Source organism: Pungitius pungitius, chromosome 13 (genome assembly GCF_949316345.1).
Source record: "Pungitius pungitius chromosome 13, fPunPun2.1, whole genome shotgun sequence".
Taxonomy (NCBI): Eukaryota; Metazoa; Chordata; class Actinopteri; order Perciformes; family Gasterosteidae; genus Pungitius; species Pungitius pungitius.
This window is the reverse complement of record NC_084912.1, coordinates 14116326-14140828: the sequence shown is the minus strand read 5'-3', so window position 1 is coordinate 14140828 and position 24503 is coordinate 14116326. Positions and strand designations below refer to the sequence as shown.

Genomic DNA, 24503 nt, shown 5'->3' with positions numbered 1-24503 from the left:
TAATTTTCTTTTTATTTTATGTGCATGACATACACATGTGAAGATTACTTCAGAGTGACCAAAGGTACATCTAGTGGTTGGTGTGCAGAAGTGCAATGCAGCATCAAGAGGTGCCGTTCATTTTCCCAAATCCTTCTAATTGGACCAGAACAGACAGAAACGATTCAATGTGTTAATTTAAAAGCCGTGACTTGAATGTATAATGAATAGTCTTATAGTATCGCTATAAGAATTTAAAGGATATTTCCAAGCGTCAGTGTTTGCAGTAAAGACAACTTAATCCAATTTTCACTAATCCTACCTATCCTGAACACAACTGACCAGAAGACATAACCCTTAAACGGTGGATTAAAGTAAGAATATAATTCAAACACACAAAAGCATGTAAACCTGTTCATCACTTTGACCTGTTGTGAAATTGTGAATGCGTATTTACGAGTTACATTCAAGCCCTAAAATTGGAAGATTGTATAGAATTTAATAGTGGAATATAATGAGTATTGTATTGCAGATTACATTGTGTGGTTGGGACATCACAACTGTACGGGTATCCTGACGGGTAAAGGTCTATGTCAGATACAAAACTACGTCTGATTGTATAGAAATCTATGAGGAAATTATTACTTCTCTCTTGATGTTTTACCTCAGTCAAAATTCTAAACCTGAGTGTATATTTTGAATTTCTTTCTTTTTGAAGTTAATTTGGCAAAATATAAGCCATTTAGGACCGGAGAAGCAGAACTATGACACGGCTCTTGTTCTGTGTTAACAGATGTTATTTCCTGCACATACTATGTATTATATTAGTTTGTATATTATATTGTATAGTTGTCTTTATTTATTTGTCTTATTCAATTATAGTTGGTTTCGTTATAATGCTATAACCTGCTATAGTAATTTTTAATTCTAAACTATACGTAAAACGTAAGTATCCTTCTATTGCTTCACCGGTATTTTCCCAGCAGAGGGCGCTGCACGATCACATGTCAAGCGCGGTAATGATTCCATTCTCCAGCAGATGGCGCCGTTATCTGTTTATATTTTTATATGTCCTGAGTGAAGCATGGACTTCAGTAGCAGGCGAAAGTCACATTCCTCACTGCACTATTTAAACGATCATGTATACATGGAATTATTCTGCAGGTTCAAAAGGGCCAGGGGGCCTCAAACACAACTGATGTCTTCACTTGTTGCTGTCAAACATGTGGATCCTCAGATCAAGAGTTGTCTGACAGCTTTGGTTTTTCTCCTTTAGCTGCTGAGATGAGCCAAGGGCTTGAATGTGGCGCCGGCATGATCCGGCACAGCTAAACCACAAAGGTGGTCTTTGAAGATTTTTTAGCCCATTGCCACATGGAAAGTCATGGCCCTGGTGCGGTGCAATGACAATATATGTAAATAGGACTACAGTGCCCTGACCAGACAGAACAAGATTTAACCAGCCTGCGCCTGACTCCAATTCGCTTACCTCCAAACCTCACATGTGTGTAACAACAGATTCCAGCACAGCGTCAGCAGAGTTTGGGTGTGTTGAGGGAGGGAGTTGTCAACTTTCAATGAATCTCTGAATGAAATCAAGTTGGTTTCTCATAGTGCAACATGTATTTCTAATTAGATCGCATGGGAACGTCATGCAACTCGGCCTACTTTAAAAAAAATGACTACTACTCTGGAAATACTAGTGTTTTTGAGAATATTGGGGGAGCAAGACATTGACTGAATCCATAAAAACCTGTTTACCTTTTTGTAAACTCTGAAGTGAGTGACCTTTCTCTCCATCCTGTATGTATAACTGTATGGTGTTCACCAAATGACACACAGAAAAGAGGCAGAAAAATTATATATATAATAATGTTAGTTAATAACAAAAAGGGCATTGGTGGGCCAACAGTGCATAAAAGCTATAGGTACTTTATAATGATATATAATAGATATAAATCAAGCTTTTTAGGTTTGTTTTTCGAATCCCAGCCACTGGTCATGTAATGCATTGCGGCCTTGTTTTTGTGGGCACAACGTGATAATGCACTTGTTATGATAAAAAAAACAAAGCTGATATTGAGGATTGTTGCAAAAAAAAACGTGCGCTTCCACAAACCGATGCATCTAAACGCATGCAAGGTGTCACAATGACATTTGTCTTTGCAAATCTCAACATGCACTTCAGAAACACTGAAACGAGGTGCACAGAGGCTACTTGTATGGCCATAAACGATGTATACGTGTTCCTGGGGGTTTCTTAGAAACGTAAAGACACGAGAGGTAGTCAGTGTTGCTGGGTAAAGTCTCAAACGCCCTTCGAAAAAAAAGAAAACCTCCCCTGAATGACTTTACAGGCTTGTGTACTGTCTCCGCTACACACCAAATCCAGTATTTTTCCATCAAGTAGCACGCTGGACCACGTGACCATAAAGGAGAGGAGAAAAAAACACCGCTGTCATGTTTGCATCCTCAGCTGACAGCGGTGGACGGCGCTCAATTAGCGACATTTTAAACCTGCGGCATCACATTTCTTATCTTCGAAGTCGTGATTACAACGTTTATTTGTTTTGTCTTAGTTGCCCATTCAGGGGGCGGGGTGGGGGGGGCCCAAACGTCTCCTCCAGGTCGCTTTTCTAACCCCTGCGTTCGTGATCGTGTAACCACTCCCACTCGTGGCTAGTGGAAAATTACCAGCTTACAAGCAACAGGCAAATGAATGGTACTTACGGTATTGTCACATTGTTCAACCCTATACGTGTACGTGCACAAGACCGGCACTTTAATTTTGAGATGTATGTTGCGTTTAAAAGTGATAGAGCTTTCAGTGAGAGTTTTGAGTGGATTTAAAAAATAAAAAAAACATTAAATGGCAATAATGTAACATGTACGTGCGTTTCAGCTGTGTGACGTTAACGTCAGTGGAGCTAATGTTCAACTTGACCCCTCCGGAGCAGCGATTAACAGCGGTCGCTTTACTTATTCGCCATTCTCGTAAACGGAGTCTTGTACAAGTCCATTCTGCACGAGAGTCTGCCCTCTTTTTCTCTCCGGGCGGAGTGGTCGGGTGGGCGCTTAAGCGAATTGAAATAGACTGACAGGTGCGTGGTGCAATGGGACGCCTAGTAGGATGTCTCGGCTATCGCCGCGGCCAATCACGTCGCAGTGTGGGTGTCTCCCCAGTCCAAACTTTACGCGGCGCCATCGGCTGAAAACTAAACCGAGATGGAATCTCCCAGTCTGAACCGGTTTCAACCGGTTGCGAGTTAGTGGCTTGAGAGAGGAGAGGAGGCGCAGGCACACAACCTCTACACCGCCCTGCTGGATAATTGTTAAGAGTAACGAATTTATTAGTGAATCAAGGTTTACTTTGTTTCGTAAAATGTTTCGCAGTGACATATTGCTGGGTTTGCCGCGGTAGTAGTTTTGGAAACCGCATCACTGGTTCATACCAGCCAGACATCACTCACTGCTGGAGCTGGATAGTCAACGCTGCAGAAATAGGAAATCTTTTCTAATCAACCGTGATACTGAAGTACTCACTAGACCTTGTAGCTTCTTCGGCAATCGCCACTCTTTTCAGTCAGAGCCTCGGACTTTAGGTAGGTAACTGGGGTGAAGTGAAAACCTGCCATGCCGTTATTAACGTTTCTTGGCTGTACCTGTACAAGGAATAAAATGCATTCTGCTTTCGGTATTAAGTTGTGCTATATTGTAACGTTAATCAACGTATCCCGTCAAAGCGCGCATAAAGATACATGCTAATTCAGAACGCAGTAGCCTCGGCGAGGATAGCCAAATAGCCTCCGACTGCCCGCTAGCTAGCTTCCAACGTGAAGGCTTCCCACTGTACCAGGATTAAGTTAGCCGAGGCTGTCTGTCATTACAAAGTCAACTAACCGAAGGCACGACTGACCGGGGCTGCCTCTCCGTAACGTTACTCCCAAGCACGGGAGCGTCATCCGTGTGTTTCTGAGACGTGAGCGGATGTCAAGTTGGAAGTCGCTAGTTTAGGCGCTTAGCCCGCGGTAACTTCGTCTCTGCGTGACGTAAGGCGTCTGAGAGGGGGACTATGGAGGCGACCGTTGGCCGGTCCCCCCGCCGTGTGGCCGCGACAACTTCTGTCGACGGCGTCGTTGAATGTCAGCGAGTAAAAGCGAATGTCTGGGCGCCGTCCGTCCCTGGCATCCTCGGTGGGAGTGGTTGTAGTCCGCAGCGGAGGACCACATGTGAGCTGTTTGTGCGACACGCTGCTAACGGCTAACGTTAGCTTAGAGATGCTAACGCCAGCACTCGGCGCGGAGGTCGCCAGTGCCGCGTGCACGTCGACGACGTTAAGGGCAAAGCTGTAACAGTACATGCTGCGGAGCCCGCTCGATGCGTGTTGTGTTGAAGCTGGTGCTTGGAGGAGTGAACTTCGTCATTTGGAGATGTAAACAACGTGACGTCGGCCAGTATATCCGGCACGTGGCTCTGTTAACCTCCTTAATATGGTCGTAGACATAAGTGCCTGACTAGGCACTAGTGCGCGTAACCCGCCTGCTTATTAGGGCTGTTGTTAAACTATTTGTTGGACCAACAACCAAATGTAATTGACTTTGAAGCTTTTAAGAATCGTATACCCAATCGTTTATAATTCAGTAGTAACCCATTTTATGTATAATAGGGTTGCTAGCCTCCCATCATTCTTGTCATTAAATGTACATGCTGCTTTCATTCAGATGGTAACAATGTATCGTTAATCGTCACTGGATTACATTATTAGGTTAATTTGCCTTTGCTTCCCGGGTCCCTAATTTCTGCTTCATTCCATAATCCAGGGTCAGACCAGAGCACGGTCCAATTTTTTTTGTCAAATTGCAGTTTTCAACAGTCAGTTGACGGATAAACGGACAAAGCGTTCCTTCCCTATGCATACTATTTGATCAGTCAAAGACTTGGGAAAGCCCACTCGTGGGGCTAGAGGATGATTGTAGTCAGTCAGCTGTTTGTTTCTAAATGCACAGTTCACATTACTCCCTGTTGAATGTATTCCCTGCACTCATGAGCCCTCCCTCCACTGTACGTGTTGCAGATCTCTATGCCAGCAATTATGACAATGTTAGCAGACCATGCAGCTCAGCAGCTGCTGGACTTCAACCAGAAATTGGATATCAACCTGCTGGATAATGTGGTGAACTGTCTATATCATGGAGTGGGACCACAGGTACGTTGGGAAGCATTTGCTTTTAATTTAATTTGCTTTATAATCCATGTATTACAAAATCTGTTGCTATACAATCCTAATTTTCAATGTTCTCTTTGGGGGGGAAAAAACCCTACACCTGACTTAAAACACACTGCATGTTAATTATTCATCTGTTTCAATTAACATATAGACTGCAGCACCGGCATGTCTAGGAATGAAGAAATTACTGCTTGCAAGGATTTGAGTGTTGCATCAAAATTTTCTTTGCAGCAACGAATGGCACAAGAAGTGTTGACGCATTTGAAAGAGCACCCGGACGCCTGGACACGAGTAGACACCATCCTGGAGTTCTCCCAGAACATGAACACCAAAGTAAGCACACTTCAGTCCAGTCGGTGGAATGACACTTACCTGTGCTTTGAGGAAGTGTATTCTCTCACAAATACAATTTGTGAAATCAAAAGGACAAATTTCAAACACTGGGTTACAGTGGTTTGCTAAAAATGAAATAAAATCTGCTTTTTGAAGCGGTTAATACGCTGTGAGGGCATATTGTCAGAGGCCCATGTCCCCAGCAGAGGTCAAATATGTATTCCTGGCTGTGTTGGCACCGTGCCCTCTCTCTTGAGCCATACAGGATCACCGTCCCGCTGATTAAAGGAATGCTGTTCTGAACATAGCGGATGATCAATTGGCCCATGCCCATCAACTCCTAGTGAGAATGTAATCCAAAACAAAATAAGCAATTTAACATTATGTCCAGTTTAGCCTATACGTAAAATAACCATCTTTATGAATCACACCAATTATTCCTGTCGGCTGTACCAGTTGGTTTGTCAAATTCGTTCCAGAGGAATGCCTCATCTGTATTTCACTGCAACATCTAGGAATGCAAATTCTCGATTCATCGCCAAGAAACACACAAATGAAAATGCTGCATGCATTCAAACCTATCTTTGTATAACTTACATTATTTTGGGTGGATGGAGTCGACTGAAATTACACTCAAGTCCAACCCATTCATGAAAAGGGCATGTTGACGTCAAATAGAAATTGATCTGCCCCAATCCTTACAAAGGTTAAATGTATGCTCACATCTGCCGTCCGCTCTGCGCAGGGTCTATGCGTAACTCCCAAGATTTGTTTCATCAGTAAAAAAAGTAGGAAAAATCGAGAAACATCTGCAGGGAATAACATTTACTTTAAGTGAACTCTTACTTCCAGCACCCCACAGTAAAATGTGTTGTCACACAAACACTGGTGCTGTGTCCACACAGCATGGGCTCTGCTCAGCAATGGCGGTTCCAATACATGATATGTCAAGTGTCCAACTGCATGCGGACACATTTTGCAATATGCAAACATTCACGCTTTCTTGGCTATTCTAATCCATATATTAAATTACCATAATGGGAAATTGTATTTATGTACCGAGTGTGAAGTGTAATACATCCGTGGCCTCCTCAAAGTACACATTTGTGACATTTGCTTTTTTGGTTTCATTTTTTGCTTGTCTGTAAAAGTGCTTTTAAAACTGACATTCATTACTAATGTCGAGTTGAGTCATAGTTTTACATTTGTAATTTGCCAAGAAATAGGGGCATTAGAGGAAAGAAATGGTCAACACCTTTTTTTAAATTCAGCATTTATCTTGTTTCATTTTGTTAAAAGAAAAGTGCATAATTTCGGAGCGCATTTGAACATTTGGCTTTTCTTAACAACTGCAGTAGTAGTAACAGTATTTGCAACAAAAAAAACCTTTTTACTGGATTCAAGCTGTGACTATTTGATATTAATCCCTATGTTCCATTATGTTTATGGCTTGTAATAGGAAGAAAAGGGGTGTGTCATCCTGTGCGTCATGACACAGCTAGGCTTTGACGGCAGGCCTCCACAAGGTCTACCCTTTTTTGAATTCCCTTTGACTGAATTCTGTTCATCCGTTTCTATTGCATCTGTTTCATTGGACAGAGGGAGGGTGCAGACGGCAGTCAGTAGGCTCCATTGTAGTGAGACACAGATCTGTCGACGGCTTCATTTCACCTGTAGGGATCACAGCTCTGAGGCTGCGCCCGCTCTTTTCTCCTGTTTTCAGTGCATCCTCTTCTTCAACTCCTCTGTTCAGCCAAGACCCTTTTTAATTAAGCGTGCTTTTGCCCCCGGCGGAAAAACAACCAAAAGGTGGCAAAGCAATTTGCAATAATTTGTCCCTTTCTTGCATCTTGTGGTGGTTTTGTGCTTTAGTGTGGCAAGTAAAGGTGAAACAACTGTCGCCGGTGTACAGGAGATTTCACCTTTAATCTTCTGTCCTCCATTGTCCGTGTCACATCCCCTTAATCCTGCTTTAATAACATTCTGTTTTTACGTGTCTTTATTCTCATTTATTTTGGTTTCATTGTAATTTAAATAGATGATCCCTACAGTTGAAACAGTCAGTTGAAGTAACACTAGGTTGTTGGTAAAATGTCAGGTTTTTGTTTCTTCTTTTGTTTACTTCATTCTTCACTATCTAGCAGAAATTAGTACGGGACATAACCTGTGGTCTGTCTTGCTGTTCCTTTATGACACACCAGTTAAAGGGATCTGATCCAGGCGTTAGACTTGAACCATAATCGTTATTTATCAAGAGTTTGTCATCGGCATTCCCCCTACCTTTTTATTTAGGCTTGTGAACTGCCTGTATTAGTCCACACTAGTGTTAGTTAAGTCTGGGGGCGGGGGGGGCGTTACTACAAACATAGACATTGAAAATGCTCCGTTTTTAATTCTTTGTTTGGACCAAAAACCTTTTTGTATAAAAACATGGATGTATTGGGGCCGTGTTGCTTCAGGTTCCAGTGACATGGTAAAATACAATCCAGGAGGTCTAGTTTAAGGAATACCTCCCATGAGTTTACAGACATATCAGACTGGTGAAAGATATTATGAGTGATGATTTCAGCAATACCTTTTGTTGCAACAACCTTTAGAAACTGGGCATTCACATTGGAAACTTATCTCCAAGGAATGTACGCTTCGATGTGCAACTACATATACATATATATATGCCAACCTGCATCCTAGCGGATGCAGAGTACTTATCGGAGACTGCGTCAGGACAGGAACATTAGACTCAGCCTTGGAGCAATGAGGGTCAAAGCTGGTTCACCGAATGTTGCATTCTTCTGCTGTCTTTTGCTGTCTGGTGTGATGCTGGGAGAAACAGCAGGACTTCTGCAGTGTTCCAGATTAATGCTACTTGTAGACATTTAAAAAAATACAAGGGGAAATCTGCATGAAAGATGTGGTTCAGCCCAGTTCAATTTAGTGTGCAAGCTTTAACAGGCTGGTCCACTGTATTGTTATAATGTAATATTAATAATGCCTCGTTATAATGGCTTTGTCCTAATGCTTCTCCTCTCATGTTCCAGTACTATGCTCTTCAGATTCTGGAAACGGTTATCAAAACAAGATGGAAGATTCTCCCCCGAAATCAGTGTGAAGGTAAGGAGGAGAAAACGGAGTACTTTTGTAATACAATTCCCAAAATGCCTTTAACTCTTAGTTTTGGTGCTTTTTGCAATGGTGTGACGTGTGGTTGCCGAGTTGAGAAGCGTTCCCCCGCTAAGTATGCTGGTTTGGTCTCCGCTCGACTGGTTTGCACTGGTAGCTGAGGGCCAGGTTGGATTAAACAAAAAGAAAAGAACAACACGTTGCTAAGATTTTTAAAAGCCTTGTGAGACGTGAAAGGGCATTTTTAAAGAAGTAGTTGAAGATATAACCGTTGATTGTAATATTCTACGTTTTTAACTCTTTGAAATGACTTTGATGTCTGTTTTTGTAGGAAGATAACACATTCACCTTTTCTTTTTTTCTTTTTTTCTTTTTATCAGCACAATGATCTCATTGTTGCTGTAACGGATAGAGGGACATGTGTTTCAATAATAGTTATCTTGAAAGGAAAGTTGTGGACCAGATAAATTCTACGTTTAGAAATGTTCAGACTTTAAGGGCAGGGTTGGTAATCCTTAAGGTTCTAGAGGACAAGAAAACAAAAACAACCATCCAGCTCTTTTCCATTCAAAGTTAGCTAGCAGCACCAAAAGTTGCTTATTCTATCAAGTCTGAAAAACACTTACAGGTCGTCCCTTCAAGGCCTCCCTCCAAAGACCCTCCCCCAAAATTAATATCCTGGCCATAAACGAAGAAACATGGCTTTTGCTAGCGCTTGCAGCTGTCAGGCTAGCAGTTTGTAGAAGACTCAGGTGATGGGTAATGAGAGCAGAGGCAGAATACGTACGGGGACGCAGCCCGTCCAACCACTACATCGAGTCGTGCTAATTTATTAGTATACTATACAAAGCTTAATTCAGTCCTGTGACAGCTATGGTTGGGTATCGAGAATCGAGAATCGATTGGAATCGGAACTAGCTTTGCGATTTACCCGGTATCGTTCAAAAGTTTAAAATTCGATTCCTAGTTTCGATTCTCAGTCCGCCGGCGCCGACCGGAAATAGAAACCGCTGAACACCAACGAAGAAGCGTCCACCGGCGTGTTGGCGTAACAGCGCGATCGAACATGTATAGCGTGCGTCGGCGTTTCAAAGTGTGGCTACACTTCTCGAAACAAACCGAAAACTCGGCAAAAAACTCCCGGTTGTTGTGAATTTGTGACGCATCGGACCAGTGCGCGCGCGGGTGCCGGGTGGCGTGAGCGGAGCGGTCCTCTGTTAAAGTGACCAGTGAGGCTGGCGCTGCAAAGAAAAAAAAAAGATTGTACTAGCCCTCCCCGCGTCGACCGCCAGCAGCCCCCCGTCAGCGAAAGTGTCCCTGATTTGGGGTTGGGAGAGTTGCGCGCGCCTCCCCCCCAGCCCCCGTGTGCCCCGTGTTTGACGCGCTGCCTCTTCCTCTGATTCCAAGGGTTCGTCCATCAGTGGGAGCAAGGTAACGTTTAAGTACCGGCAGTATCATACACTCACGAGTAAATGTGTTTTTGTGAGGTTTCAAAAATAAAGCTCTCTGGAGGAAAGTGTACCCCTGTTAAAATATATTCATAATTTATAATGTTTATACAATATTCAAGTTCATAGTTTGATATTTATATTGTAGTTGAAAACAGCCCTGTTAGAAATTCATAGTAAAGTTAATAAAAAGTTCATAGAAATAACATTGGAGAAGGTCAGACTATTTCCTTCAGAAAGACCCTTGGTTAGCTAGCTCATTTAAAATATCTTAAACTTAAACTTTTTTGACCCTGTCTCTTAAAAGAATCGGAATCGAGAATCGCTGGGAACCGGAATCGAAACCAGGAATCGAAATCGGAATCGGAATCGCTCAAATTCAAACGATACCCAACCCTAGTGACAGCCATAGATGCCAAACTTATACTTGTTAGAGATTTTTATTCATTTACTGCTGTCAGGATGAGAATTTCAACTTTGAAATCTTTAATGATTACCTACCCCGCTTTAGTTGTTGCCTATAAGTTGTTCTATTTTCACAATAAAACTTATTGACAAACTGGTGCATCCTACTGATATATTTTTAAAAGATACATTGAAGTGGGATGAAACCGTTCTTAAAGAATTTGAGAAAAAAGCAATAATTATTTAATAACCATGTCTAAATCAGTCTGCCTCCCTCCATTCTTCTATAATTTTTGCTCAAAATTGATTTTTATCCTATTGACCTAAGACTTCCCTACTTCTGACCGTAGATGCCTGAATTTTGTTCAAGTGGCAAACCCAGGGCAGGGGCGACCGGCAAGTATGTCTTTTCCCCCCCTTGTGTCAGACTATTGCCATGTTTTCGGCTCCGCCCACCACACCCCAGCACACCATTTTTTTGAGACACAGACACAGTCTAGTAAGAGATGAGAGGAAGCTGAATTTTTTTTTTCAACATAATCTGCTCAGGTTGACTGTCTCTAAGATACCTGGGGAAATTTTAATTTCCACCTAATTCGCCAACGTTTTTGCGCCGTAGCCCACAACCGTTTGGTTTATGTAGATGTGGGGGGCGGGGGGGCTCACTTGTTACAGTGTGTTGAGTAACGTGCTCCAGGCAGCCCGTCAATGTCAGGATGTGTTACCCATTTCAGCGGGGAATGCTCACGGTGTCCTCCTGATATCTCTGTGTTCGCCAGGTATAAAAAAGTATGTTGTCGGTCTCATTATCAAGACTTCATCAGATGCTTCAAATGTGGAGGTGAGTGAATTCTAATTACATCACTTTTAAGGTAGTTGCAACAAAATAGATTTTTTTTCCAAATAGAATTGCATTTTATTCGGATTAAATGTTTAGTTAACATTTAGGTTTTCTCCTAAAGAAGCAAACCTGTTCCTTTGTTTTGCCACATCGGAGGCTGTGATCATTCTGTTGACATTTCACATTGTCAGCTCTACTTGCATATTAGAGTCTTTCATTTTGTTTGGTGTTGATGTGACACCAGAGCATCCATGAGTAATGCTGGTAACCATAACGTTGCGTGGTGCAGACCAAAGACGGTGTACTCTGCTGCTTTGCGTTTTCAGCCCGACTCCACCGCTGTAGTGAATCTGCGCAGCGGGGGTCAAGTCTGATTTCAAGAAATAAAAATGATTAGCCATCACCACGTGGCTTCTAGTATTCAATGGCTAGCTTCATGCCGAGTAAGAATTACACATTTAACCTAATCAGCGCTGGATTATTATTTTTTTTTAACCGACCAGGCTGCCTCTAAATTTCATTTACTGCAGTATAATGGAAAGTATTATATTTTATTATTAGTACTACTTGCTTTTGGATTATGAAATGTTGAATGAAACTTAATCACATTCTTATCCTCCAATGACGTCATTCTTAATTATCACACTTTAGATATTTGACCGACGGGTTCATTCTATTATATTCCATTTAGAATTGTGTGATGAGAGACAGAGCTTGAACTTAACATTCATCCATGTTTTTTATTTGTATTTTTAGAAAGAAAAGGTGTACATTGGAAAGCTGAATATGATCCTTGTTCAGGTAAGCCTCCAAAACAAACAATGAGTCAAAGAATGTTGCCCCCATATTAACCTACTGTTTTTATAGATCCTCTTCTGCTGCTAAAATGAAATCAAGATGTCAAAATACCAGTTATTCCTATTTAATAAAGAAGAATTGGTATACTCTATAAGGCCATATAATCTATGGGAGCCCCCAGCTTAGAACAATCTTATTGTACTCCTGTTAATACACTACAGTTTTTTTCCCGTGTGAGTTAGTCGGCAAGAGGTTCTAATAAGTGGCAGCGAACCAGTTTGGGGACGTTAGCCACACTGACAACAAGAGAGCAGACCGATTACAGGAAACTCCCCCATGCCACTCACATCCCCACTCGTCCCCACTTCTTTAGGATCAAGATGTAGCTACAGTCAGAAATATTACATTACATTGCACTAGAACCCATGCGTTACATGGGGCAGCCGAGATTCGAACCACCAACCTTGCAGCTCCCAGCGCACCACACTACTACATGCGCCACCATCGAAATACTGACCAGATAAGCTACGTGCAGATGTTGCACATCAGTACGTGAAACACAGCGCTGTGTGTTTAGGGATCTTTCTGCTGCCTCATCTTTTACAGTGATACTTTTTAACGTATGAAGATGTCACTGTTATTATATGTCAATCTATCTTAAAGAGACGTTGCTCCTGACCGCGCCTCGTTGTGTGACTTTGTAAATGTACATCCGCTTCAGGGACAGTGAGTGACTTTGCATTAATGCCAGTGATGCTTGAGTCACTGCTTGCGTCAGCAGAGCTAACATTGTTCGGGCCCTCGCGGATTGTAGGGCTCCAGATACCATTTTGGTCCTCTGGAGGGTTCAAATGTGCACACGTATATTTTGCTGTGCCTGTGGTATTGTTATAAAAGTATTATAATAATATTATCAAAGACTGAAAAAAGGGGCCAAATGTCAGAGTTGAGAAGGGACGGAGGGATCTTTATTTTTACTTAGTCACAGATTGAGCGTCTTTTTTTCTCATTTTCAAGTCACATGTTAGTCGCGGTGGAATCTAGCAGCACACAACTAGGTTTGAACAACATTAATGTTAAATGGTGATTTGAGAGACTATGTTTTGTATTCAAGGAATAAGTTACGAGAGGCTGTACTTTATCGTCCAATAATGTAACAGTTTGAGGGTGTAGTGAGGCCTGACTCGCAGCCGCACAACCCTCGAACTGTTACATTATTGGACAATAAAGTACTGCTTTCTTATTAAAGTACCTTATTGCTTTTTATAACACGGTTACCAGCAAAATTATAAATGTTAAGTAAATAGATGACTTTTAGCACAAAATAGTTGTAGCCACCAAATGTTTTGTATCACATTTCATCAGTCTAGAGAAAAAATAATTTGAACATATCTTCTTACTTTTGCCGGTTGATTCATGCTTCAGAAATCCTTAACCTAATGTGATGATTATCTTGCTGAACAAAAACATGTAAGTGGCATCATGATTGGATGTTCTTCATGTGTCCGTAGATCCTCAAGCAGGAGTGGCCGAAACACTGGCCCACCTTCATCAGCGACATTGTTGGGGCGAGTCGCACCAGCGAGAGCCTTTGTCAGAACAACATGATCATTCTCAAGCTGCTCAGCGAGGAGGTGTTTGACTTCTCCAGTGGCCAGATGACTCAGGTCAAGGCCAAGCACCTAAAGGACAGGTCAGCATGCTGCGTCTTCACTGGCCTCTGCAAGCAGTCGTTTCCCACGGTAGAAAGTTGAGGGACGTTTTGTTGGCATTGCCAAAAAAGCTACAGTGAAATCAATTTCTGAGTGTACTACCAACATATAATAATCATTGAGTACTTTCATGGTGTATAATCTGAGGGTGACCGTTAAGCCAGTGATGTAATGCTGTGATCTGCAGACAAACTGCCCTTTCTGTGCACTCGATCTTTGCCTGTCTTTGTCACTTTTATTACCACAACATTATTGTTACAAAGTGATGCCTTAAATACAAAAAGGATTATATTTGTCAATGCTGGAAGATCTCTTAATAGTGTCAAAACGTTTCACACGGTATGTTCCATAATCTTTCTTTTTTTTTTTTTTTTCTTTAAGCATGTGCAATGAATTCTCCCAGATTTTCCAGCTTTGCCAGTTCGTCATGGTATGCAAATCTTTATCTTTTTTTTTCTTGGCATTGTTGTCTAATCAAATATCACACACACACCGCTCACATACATTTGTCGTCTCCTGTAGGAAAACTCCCAGAATGCCCCCCTGGTCCAAGCCACTCTGGAGACCCTTCTACGTTTTCTCAACTGGATTCCTCTGGGGTACATCTTTGAAACCAAACTGATCAGCACATTGGTGTATAAGGTGTGTACACAGATGAGCGCCGGGTCGCTGTTGGGTGTCTGAACAGAGCTGGAATGTGTTTTGTCTGAAAAGCAACACCATTGAACTGTTAAGCAAGCTTTAAAACACATGCACATTTTATAAGAAGATTGTTTTGAAGAGTTATTGATGAGGTTGTTTTCTAGTCAGTGTCTAACAAAGGATCCAAAGGGAAAGTTAAGTATAAAGTTCCTGTTAACAGTCTAGTGACAAACACAAGAGCAGAGATCATTTTCACTAAACATCCGCTTTCACTGTTTCCAGTTCCTGAACGTTCCCATGTTTCGCAACGTGACACTGAAATGCCTCACGGAGATCGCCGGAGTGAGCGTCAGCCAGTACGAGGAGCAGTTTGTCACGCTCTTCACGCTCACCATGTGTCAACTCAAACAGGTGGGTTAGCCTCAGACTCCCAGTTGCCTATTGGTTGTGGCAGTGCAGCTGCTAACCGAGCTCTCTGTGTTCTTCTGCAGATGCTGCCGCTGAACACGAACATCCGGCTGGCCTACGCCAACGGGAAGGATGACGAGCAGAACTTCATCCAGAACCTCAGTCTGTTCCTCTGCACGTTCCTCAAAGAGCACGGGCAGCTCATTGAGAAGCGGCTTAACCTCAGAGAAACCTTAATGGAGGTACGAGAGGAGGCCGTCAATCAGTGATGTGACGGCTGGGGGGAAAAATGAAAAATTCTGTCCTTCCAATTGAAAGGGCAGTCCCGTTCAGATAATTGTGACATTGCTCCCTTGCCCCCCCACACCCCAGGCCCTCCACTACATGCTGCTAGTGTCCGAGGTGGAGGAGACGGAGATCTTCAAAATTTGTCTAGAGTATTGGAACCACTTGGCTGCTGAGCTCTACAGAGAGAGCCCCTTCTCTACGTCCACGTCCCCACTGCTCTCTGGCAACCAGCACTTTGACGTCCCACCACGCAGACAGCTTTACTTGCCCGTACTCTCCAAGGTACACACACACACACACAGCCATCTACGTTCTGTTTCACTGCTATTGTGAAATAAACGTTCTTGTCCCTTCTTGAACTTGAACTTAAGATAAGAGTATTTAATGCTTTTAGCAGCAGCAGTATTAGTAGTAGTTTACATTTGTACTTTTTTAAAGAAACGTTTCCTTCTTCGAAGCAGTTAAGAGTTGAGTAAGTATCCCTATAGGGAAATTCAAAGACTTAACGTGTCTTTAAGAAGTCAGCTGCAGCCAAGTGACTCAATAAGACCACAAAACCTTTACCTTTACCTTTATGCCCACTGGTGCGTATACATACAAGTTTGTGTGTTAATGTTAGAACAGTGAGGTTGTCCTCTGCTGTGTGTTCACGTGTTCATCTCCTTCAACAGGTGCGTCTGCTTATGGTGAGTCGCATGGCCAAGCCGGAGGAGGTGCTGGTGGTGGAGAACGACCAGGGAGAGGTGGTCAGAGAATTCATGAAGGACACAGACTCCATCAACCTTTACAAGAACATGAGGGAAACGCTCGGTATGTCTCCCACAGGGCTGTGGGTTCTCTGTCCGTGGAGTGTTATTCCACTGTCAGAGAAAAAACGTTTAGCTCAACTCAACAGATTGTGCACACACTTACAGTACAATTCTCCTTTGTCCCCCGCCCCTCTGCAGTGTACCTGACTCACTTGGACTACGCAGACACAGAACGCATAATGACGGAAAAGCTTCACAACCAGGTGAACGGCACCGAGTGGTCCTGGAAGAACCTCAACACGTTGTGCTGGGCCATTGGCTCAATCAGTGGGGCCATGCACGAAGAGGACGAGAAGAGGTTCCTCGTCACCGTAATCAAGGTATAAAAAATATATATAAAAAGAGCACAATGCTCACAGCATTTAGGAAAGCGTATGCAGTGGAGTCTGACTGGGCTAAAGCTATAATGGCATCAATTGATTTTTCAGTATTGAGTAAAGAAAGAGGGTATCAAGTCAACATTCAAGTAGCACTCAAACATAATTCATTATACTAATGTTTTATTTCGATATATGTCGATGTACACTCACCGGCCACTTTATTAGGTACCCCATGCTAGTAACGGGTTGGACCCCCTTTTGCCTTCAGAACTGCCTCAATTCTTCGTGGCATAGATTCAACAAGGTGCTGGAAGCATTCCTCAGGGAGTTTGGTCCATATTGACATGATGGCATCACACAGTTGCCGCAGATTTGTCGGCTGCACATCCATGATGCGAATCTCCCGTTCCACCACATCCCAAAGATGCTCTATTGGATTGAGATCTGGTGATTGTGGAGGCCATTTGAGTACAGCGAACTCATTGTCATGTTCAAGAAACCAGTCTGAGATGATTCCAGCTTTATGACATGGCGCATTATCCTGCTGAAAGTAGCCATCAGAAGTTGGGTACATTGTGGTCATAAAGGGATGGACATGGTCAGCAACAATACTCAGGTAGGCTGTGGCGTTGCAACGATGCTCAATTGGTACCAAGGGGCCCAAAGAGTGCCAAGAAAATATTCCCCACACCATGACACCACCACCACCAGCCTGAACCGTTGATACAAGGCAGGATGGATCCATGCTTTCATGTTGTAGACGCCAAATTCTGACCCTACCATCCGAATGTCGCAGCAGAAATCGAGACTCATCAGACCAGGCAACGTTTTTCCAATCTTCTATTGTCCAATTTCGATGAGCTTGTGCAAATTGTAGCCTCAGTTTCCTGTTCTTAGCTGAAAGGAGTGGCACCCGGTGTGGTCTTCTGCTGCTGTAGCCCATCTGCCTCAAAGTTCGACGTACTGTGCGTTCAGAGATGCTCTTATGCCCACCTTGGTTGTAACGGGTGGTTATTTGAGTCACTGTTGCCCTTCTATCAGCTCGAACCAGTCTGGCCATTCTCCTCTGACCTCTGGCATCAACAAGGCATTTCCGCCCACAGAACTGCCGCTCACTGGATGTTTTTTCTTTTTCGGACCATTCTCTGTAAACCCTAGAGATGGTTGTGCGTGAAAATCCCAGTAGATTAGCAGTTTCTGAAATACTCAGACCAGCCCTTCTGGCACCAACAATCATGCCACGTTCAAAGTCACTCAAATCACCTTTCTTCCCCATACTGATGCTCGGTTTGAACTGCAGGAGATTGTCTTGACAATGTCTACATGCCTAAATGCACTGAGTTGCCGCCATGTGATTGGCTGCTTAGAAATTAAGTGTTAACGAGCAGTTGGACAGGTGTACCTAATAAAGTGGCCGGTGAGTGTATTTCCTTTTGTTTAAAATTGGATAGGTCAATTTATCCCAGGGTTTTGTTTTAGATTTTTGAAAACCCTTTTGTTTGTGTCTTAGGATCTGTTGGGTCTGTGTGAGCAGAAGAGGGGAAAGGACAACAAGGCCATCATAGCCTCCAACATCATGTACATCGTCGGCCAGTACCCACGCTTTCTAAGAGCCCACTGGAAGTTCCTCAAAACCGTTGTTAACAAACTTTTTGAGTTCATGCACGGTGAGAGGCGGTTGGCTTTTTGAAAAAGTGCAATGCATTTGGTTTTAAAATGTTGGATCTCTGCATATTGTATTTTCTCAATTTCAATGACTTTCGGCTCGATTCGACTCCTCAGAGACACACGACGGTGTTCAGGACATGGCCTGCGATACTTTCATCAAGATCGCCCAGAAGTGCCGGCGCCACTTTATCCAGGTGCAGGTGGGAGAAGTGATGCCCTTCATCGACGAGATCCTCAACAACATCAACACAATCATCTGTGACCTTCAACCGCAGCAGGTCAGCAAATGCACTTCCATCACCTCCCGAGGTGCGTCACTTTTTTACAAAGCGAAAGAAATCCCCACAATGCTGTTTTAAAAGTTATTTGTCCTGTTTGTATCCAGGTGCACACGTTCTATGAGGCAGTAGGTTATATGATTGGCGCCCAGACGGATCAGGCTGTTCAAGAACACTTGATAGAAAAATACATGCTGCTGCCCAACCAAGTGTGGGACAGCATCATCCAGCAGGCTACCAAGGTGAGGGACCGATTGACTACCAAATACTGCAACAAATGTGCCCAACTTACGAGAAATGTGTGTTAATCCTTTATCACCACTGCCCTGGTCTTCTCCACCCCTCGCTCAGAACGTGGACATCTTGAAGGACCCGGAGACAGTGAAACAGCTGGGCAGCATCCTAAAGACCAATGTCCGAGCCTGCAAGGCCGTGGGACACCCCTTCGTCATCCAGCTGGGGCGGATTTACCTCGACATGCTCAACGTCTACAAGTGCCTCAGCGAGAACATCTCTGCTGCCATTCAGACAAATGGTAAGGGAGGTGTGTGTCTTTTCCCATGCCAATACCACTGTGTCTGTGGGTTCATCCTTTCATGTCTTTCCACACCACGTTATCACAGAAAGGTCTGTGTAATTTGTTTTATCAAGTGCTGTTCTTACTTGTTGCCTGAAGACAACGTTGAGTCACTCAGTAGGAGTTAGAGAGAGGAGTGCAGACAAGCTTTTCATGTATGTATGTTCTTGCATGTTTGAATGTGTGTTAAAAAAAATGAATCTTTGTTAACAGTGTTTAGCTTGGAAACCACTGCCATACACAAAACAAGCCATAGAAATATACACAGCTAAGTGATCACCAATCTCTTCAAACCTTTTACTCGGCCTAAATGATGTCATGGCAGATCCCTGCAAATACTCCGTGGCCCCTCTATGCGACCCACCTCATGTAAAACCTTTCAATATGTGTCTCCTCTCTGTGTTGCAGGTGAGATGGTGACGAAGCAGCCCCTGATCCGGAGCATGAGAACGGTGAAACGAGAGACACTGAAACTGATTTCAGGCTGGGTCAGCCGATCAAACGATCCACAGATGGTGAGAAGTCGCTCAGAAAGCCTGCGCAGTGTCACTCTAAACTCACTAAAAGAGGCCATGTTAGAAATCTACAATCTAGAACAGAAACGCTATTTTTTTTCTTACTCTTGTAACCACGAGGGATTCTAAACACTCTGTGGCAACCAATGAAACAGTTGAGTGAAACCGAACCCAGCTGGTATTTTTTGATGAAATGCAAAGATTTAATTTTCTTGTGACAGGCTGGGATGTTTGTTTTTATTCATACTTTATTCTTTATTATTATTCTCATCTAATCATCCGTCGTGTGGCAGTTTAGAAGGATAATAATAAAACAAATGATAGCTGCACCTGCGTATCAATGTGTCTGCTAAAAGCAGTCTTAGTAATGTGCTACAGGGATAACATATTTTTGTTTTTATAATATTACAGAAAATAAGCTCTTTAGCACTAGCTGCCAGAGAGACGTCTAGGTCCCTCCTCTGCCCATATAAGCTTGCTTTTGCTTATTGCTGATGAAAAAGCAAAGATCCCTCACCCTGACTCTACTTCTTATATACAGGATATGATATTAATGCGTCCATATAAAACTCTTCTCATCAACCCTGATCATTTTGAAGCATAAATGCTCAATTGGCAGAAGTAGACAACGCAAACATTGGGGTATATAAGAACTTCGCGGTCACATGACTTCCCATCACCCCTGTGAATTTAAAGGAGCACTAGTCCAAAATCACCAGAGGGGATTTTTACTTTTATATTTTTAGAATCAAAATCTTAACCAGAGACCTTAATTTAACCTTCTAACCAAAAGCATAAACTTGTTGATTGTGAGCTTTGGTAACAGGAAGTGCAAACACATTGCCAGCATTAAATAGTTGCTAGTTTCTGTTTTGTTTTCCCTCAGTTGCTGATCCATCTTGTTTTCCCAGGTTGGAGAGAACTTTGTCCCGCCCCTGCTCGACGCTGTCCTCATCGACTATCAACGCAATGTCCCCGCTGCCCGGGAGCCTGAGGTCCTCAGCACTATGGCGACTATAGTCAACAAGCTGGGGGCACACATCACTAGTGAGATACCGCAGATCTTTGATGCCGTCTTCGAGTGCACCCTAAACATGATCAACAAGGTGAGGCACAGCGAGATAACTCTGTTATCGTGGTTTTTGCTGTAGCACAAACTTCCAGAAACCTATACTTTTTCTGTATCTGAGGGGGGGGGGGACCGTTCACATTGACCCCCATTAAAAGAAGAATGTTTGATCCCACGCCCTTGATGGCAAACAATCCATCTATCTACTTTTTTTGGTTTTTCTGTTAGAACTTTGAGGAGTTCCCAGAGCACCGGACTCACTTCTTCTACTTACTGCAAGCAGTGAACTCTCACTGCTTCCCCGCGTTCCTCGCCATACCCCCCGCCCAGTTCAAACTGGTGCTGGACTCCATCATCTGGGCCTTCAAACACACCATGAGGAATGTGGCGGATACTGGTAGGGCTGCCGGAACGCACACATTTTACTACAGTTATTTCATGTTCATATTGAGCAACAATGCCTGGAGCGCAAATACTAAATGTTGAAACAACCCTGGTGTTGTGTTCGATCCTGTATCACTGGTCGGGATTGTCTTCAAACGGCAAAATCTATTTGTTTAAAAGGCAAACATCTGTTTAACACCTGTTAAAACAAAAAAACATTTTACTCTATCTCATCATTTTAACTTCATGTCAAAACCTTTTGACTTTTTGGTGTCATTAGGACTTAATTTAATAAGATTGACCATGGGTGTATGTTTTATGAAGTTTTTGTCTCATGTTCTTCTACTGGTGAGGAAACTGAAGTCTTTCTCTTGTATCTGCTCGTCTAGGTCTGCAGATCCTCTACACGCTGCTGCAGAACGTTGCCCAGGAGGAAGCAGCCGCACAGAGCTTCTACCAGACGTACTTCTGCGATATCCTCCAACACATCTTCTCTGTGGTCACTGACACGTCACATACGGCCGGTGAGTTTACACGCTCACACACATACACGTGAACATGATCTGTGGGGACACCTGATATCTGCCTCTTTTAAGGATGATCCTTTATTTAGATATTTCTATTTGCAAGATGTTTTAAACATAATACATTACCAGTGCTCCATTCTACAGTTGGGTTTGGAGGATCCACCAACCGTCTCATTCCAATTGAAGTGATGTCTGTGGAAATTGTTGGGATTTCCAATCCCTCCAAATTGGTTGATGAGAAGAATCCGACATGTCAATTAAAGTTAAAAAAAGTTAACATTTATTTAGAAGAGAAAAAGATCCATTGAGCAGTTCCCCGCAGGTGCACCTGGAGACTCTTCCCTCGAAGAGTCTGTCTGCTGTCCGACTCTGACAGCCTTTATAATCTCCTCATGCCCTTGAAAACTAGTTTGAGCCGGTTCATCTTGGATGGGTGTTGCACAGGAGGATTTCACTGTGATCCCCCCTCTGTACCATTCTGTGCTATGAGCACTGTGTCAGATAGTGATTGATCTTCATGCTTCCTGTACTCCTTCGTCCCTCAGTTCCCATATTTGCCTTGTATGGTCACAGCGTCATTTCCTGCATTGTCACAACATCTGCTCTATAAGAAAAATAATGTAAAAAGCACAAAACAGGAACATACATCTCACAAAACCCACATCCGAGATTAACCCTAAAGCTTAGATCAAATGTGCCCATCTTCGATTGCTGATGTGTGTCCTGCAGGCCTGACGATGCACGCGTCCATCCTGGCCTACATGTTCAACCTGGTGGAGGAGGGCAAGATCACCACGGTGCTGAACCCTTCCAGCCCCACCACCAACCAGGGCTTCATCCAGGAGTATGTGGCCAACCTGCTCAAGACCGCCTTCCCCCACCTACAAGAGTGAGTGCCCCCTCCCTCAGTCACACCGCCTCTGCTGCAGTGAGACCCTTTTTTAAATGTATTTATTTATTTATTTTTACTAACCCCCCTGTGTGGGTTTTGTTTCAGTGCTCAAGTGAAGGTGTTTGTGACCGGGCTGTTCAGCTTAAACCAGGATATCCCTGCCTTCAAGGAGCACCTTAGGGACTTCCTCGTCCAGATCAAGGTGAGCTCGTCCACATGAACAAGTCGCTTTGGACCACATCTGCTCAGTGATGATGGAGTCTCTCCTCAGGACAAACGCCAAAAGCAGTGGAAGTATTTCATGTATTTAGTCTGCTGGTGAGCTGCACTAAGCAGAGCACGGACCCCGCCCCCCCCTGGCGGTGCTGTCTGTTGTTGTTGCCTCCTCTTGGGGAGGTTTATCAGGCCTGAGCTGCTTCACTGCCATTTCCAGAAATAACATCTCGTTGTTGTGCGACTTGTAGACCGACTTGAAACGGTAGTTTTATTTGTACGGTGGTGGCCGCGTGTTGTTTGTTTTGCCATCTGGCTCTATTTGAGCTTTGAGCTGAGCTTTTGAGAGATCCTCAAGATCAGGATAGATGCACAGATATTGATATCAACCTGACCTATGAAAACACAGTAAAGACCTTAGTTGATTAATGAAACTAAAAGAGCATCATCAGTTAATGTAGCCTGATCTAGGATCAGTGGTTTAGAGGACGATTGGAGCAGCCGATCTCTGCTGTCGGAGCACTAACCACGACGTCTGCTTGTTCCAGGAGTTTGCGGGCGAGGACACCTCAGACCTGTTCCTGGAGGAGAGGGAGGCGTCGCTTCGTCAGGCCCAGGAAGAGAAACACAAGATCCAGATGTCCGTCCCGGGCATCCTCAACCCACACGAGATCCCCGAGGAGATGTGTGACTGAGCACCCCGGCCCCGCCAGACTGTACAGTAGTCCAAACAGACTGAACCCGCAACGAAACCCGAAAGGCCCTGAAGTGCGGCGGGAGGCCGCTCGCCCTCCTTCCAGCCCGCCGTCCCACCGGATGTTTGTTTGTTGGAAAAAAATGCAAACAAGTACATGATCGCTGCGGCGCCCTGTGGCCCTTTTTACATGATCTGCGTTTTCTATGCAGATCTTTCTGTGTAAATTCTTTCCAGAAGCTTTCGTTTCGTTGGTCTCTGGCCCATCCCAAGACCTGCATGATGAGGCTCTAACGATCAACGACTCAACCATCTTATTTTTTGTTCGGATCCTTCAACGTCCCACGGTCCCTTTTTGTTTGTTCATCCCAGCTCTTCCCCCTTTTTGATATATCTGTTTATATATAAATATATTATATATATACAGTGTGAGCAGGTTTTTAGACCCGTTGTGTGACGGACAGGAAGTGGTCTTTCAGCGGCGGACGCTCATCCAGTGCCCCGCGGCATCATGGGAGAATGTGAATCTAAAGGATTATTGAATGAAGGCGGAGAGGTGCTGCTCCGCGTGTCGCCATCGGTTGCTTGTGAGTTCTGCTTCACCTAAAAATGAAAATAAATTGTGCGACCACTGCCGGAGGTTTTTTGTTTTTAGGGAAAGCAAAACCGAATATGTGCACGTCATCCCAATTGTATAGCATCTTTAATACCATGGGAACATTTTCTTTTCTTTTTATTCTGTTGATTCTTTTTTGTTGTGGGTGTGTGCTGTCGCCATGGCGACATCAGCGTTTTGTTTTCCTCTAAGAGGATTGTTCAGGATTGTTCATAAACAGGCTGTTTTAAGGAAGTGGTGGAAGTATTTATGGGTTCTTAGTTGGTTGCATCTTTATAACAACTCCTGTTAAACTCTGATGGCTTTTGAGATTTTTTTGAATTGTACTAATTTAGATTGTTTACCAGTAATAGTGTTCCAAGACACTACCTTTTAGAGCAAAGTGAAAGACAATAAAACTGGGTTTACATTTAATTTTGTATTTTTGCATTTTCTTTCAGTTCAACCTCGTTTGAGTTCGGTCAGAATAAAACAAAAGGCTTTTCTTTTTGTCTAGAACGAGTTGCGTTAGGAAAAGAATGTATAAATCCGAATAAGCACCCAATTCTTAGTGGCAAATTCCCCTTCGCAAGGTGTTACATTTGTTGTGAACTTTTTGAACTGATTAAATCTGAGAATTTTATAACCATGCCTTTGTTTGGAATTTGTTTCTCCTTAACAGGGTGTTTTTTTTTTCTTTCTACAATCCACCTTTACTCCGAAACCGAGCATTTATGTGAACAATTGTTTCATGCTGCCCT

General features: G+C 43.3%; 1 protein-coding gene across 3 annotated transcripts; it reads left to right on the top strand.

Moving 5' to 3' along the window:
* The first annotated feature begins 3219 nt into the window (after positions 1-3219).
* xpo1b (exportin 1 (CRM1 homolog, yeast) b) lies at positions 3220-24393 on the top strand. Of its 3 annotated transcripts, none has more exons than XM_037465609.2 (25): positions 3220-3581; positions 5054-5185; positions 5438-5539; positions 8578-8650; positions 11292-11353; positions 12110-12154; positions 13663-13844; positions 14245-14293; positions 14386-14505; positions 14788-14916; positions 14997-15155; positions 15286-15483; positions 15873-16011; positions 16149-16330; positions 17841-17997; positions 18113-18276; positions 18384-18518; positions 18628-18820; positions 19262-19368; positions 20280-20474; positions 20666-20834; positions 21211-21345; positions 22078-22237; positions 22346-22442; positions 23002-24393. In XM_037465609.2, exons 2-25 carry the CDS (start codon positions 5060-5062, stop codon positions 23146-23148), a joined length of 3225 nt encoding a protein of 1074 aa, XP_037321506.1. In that variant the 5' UTR covers positions 3220-3581; positions 5054-5059; the 3' UTR covers positions 23149-24393. The 3 variants fall into 3 exon arrangements, with proteins under 3 accessions (XP_037321506.1, XP_037321504.1, XP_037321505.1); XM_037465607.2 differs by lacking the exon at positions 3220-3581 and adding an exon at positions 3966-4208; XM_037465608.2 differs by lacking the exon at positions 3220-3581 and adding an exon at positions 3973-4208 and having other exon boundaries at positions 18628-18811.
* Positions 24394-24503: the final 110 nt, after the last annotated feature.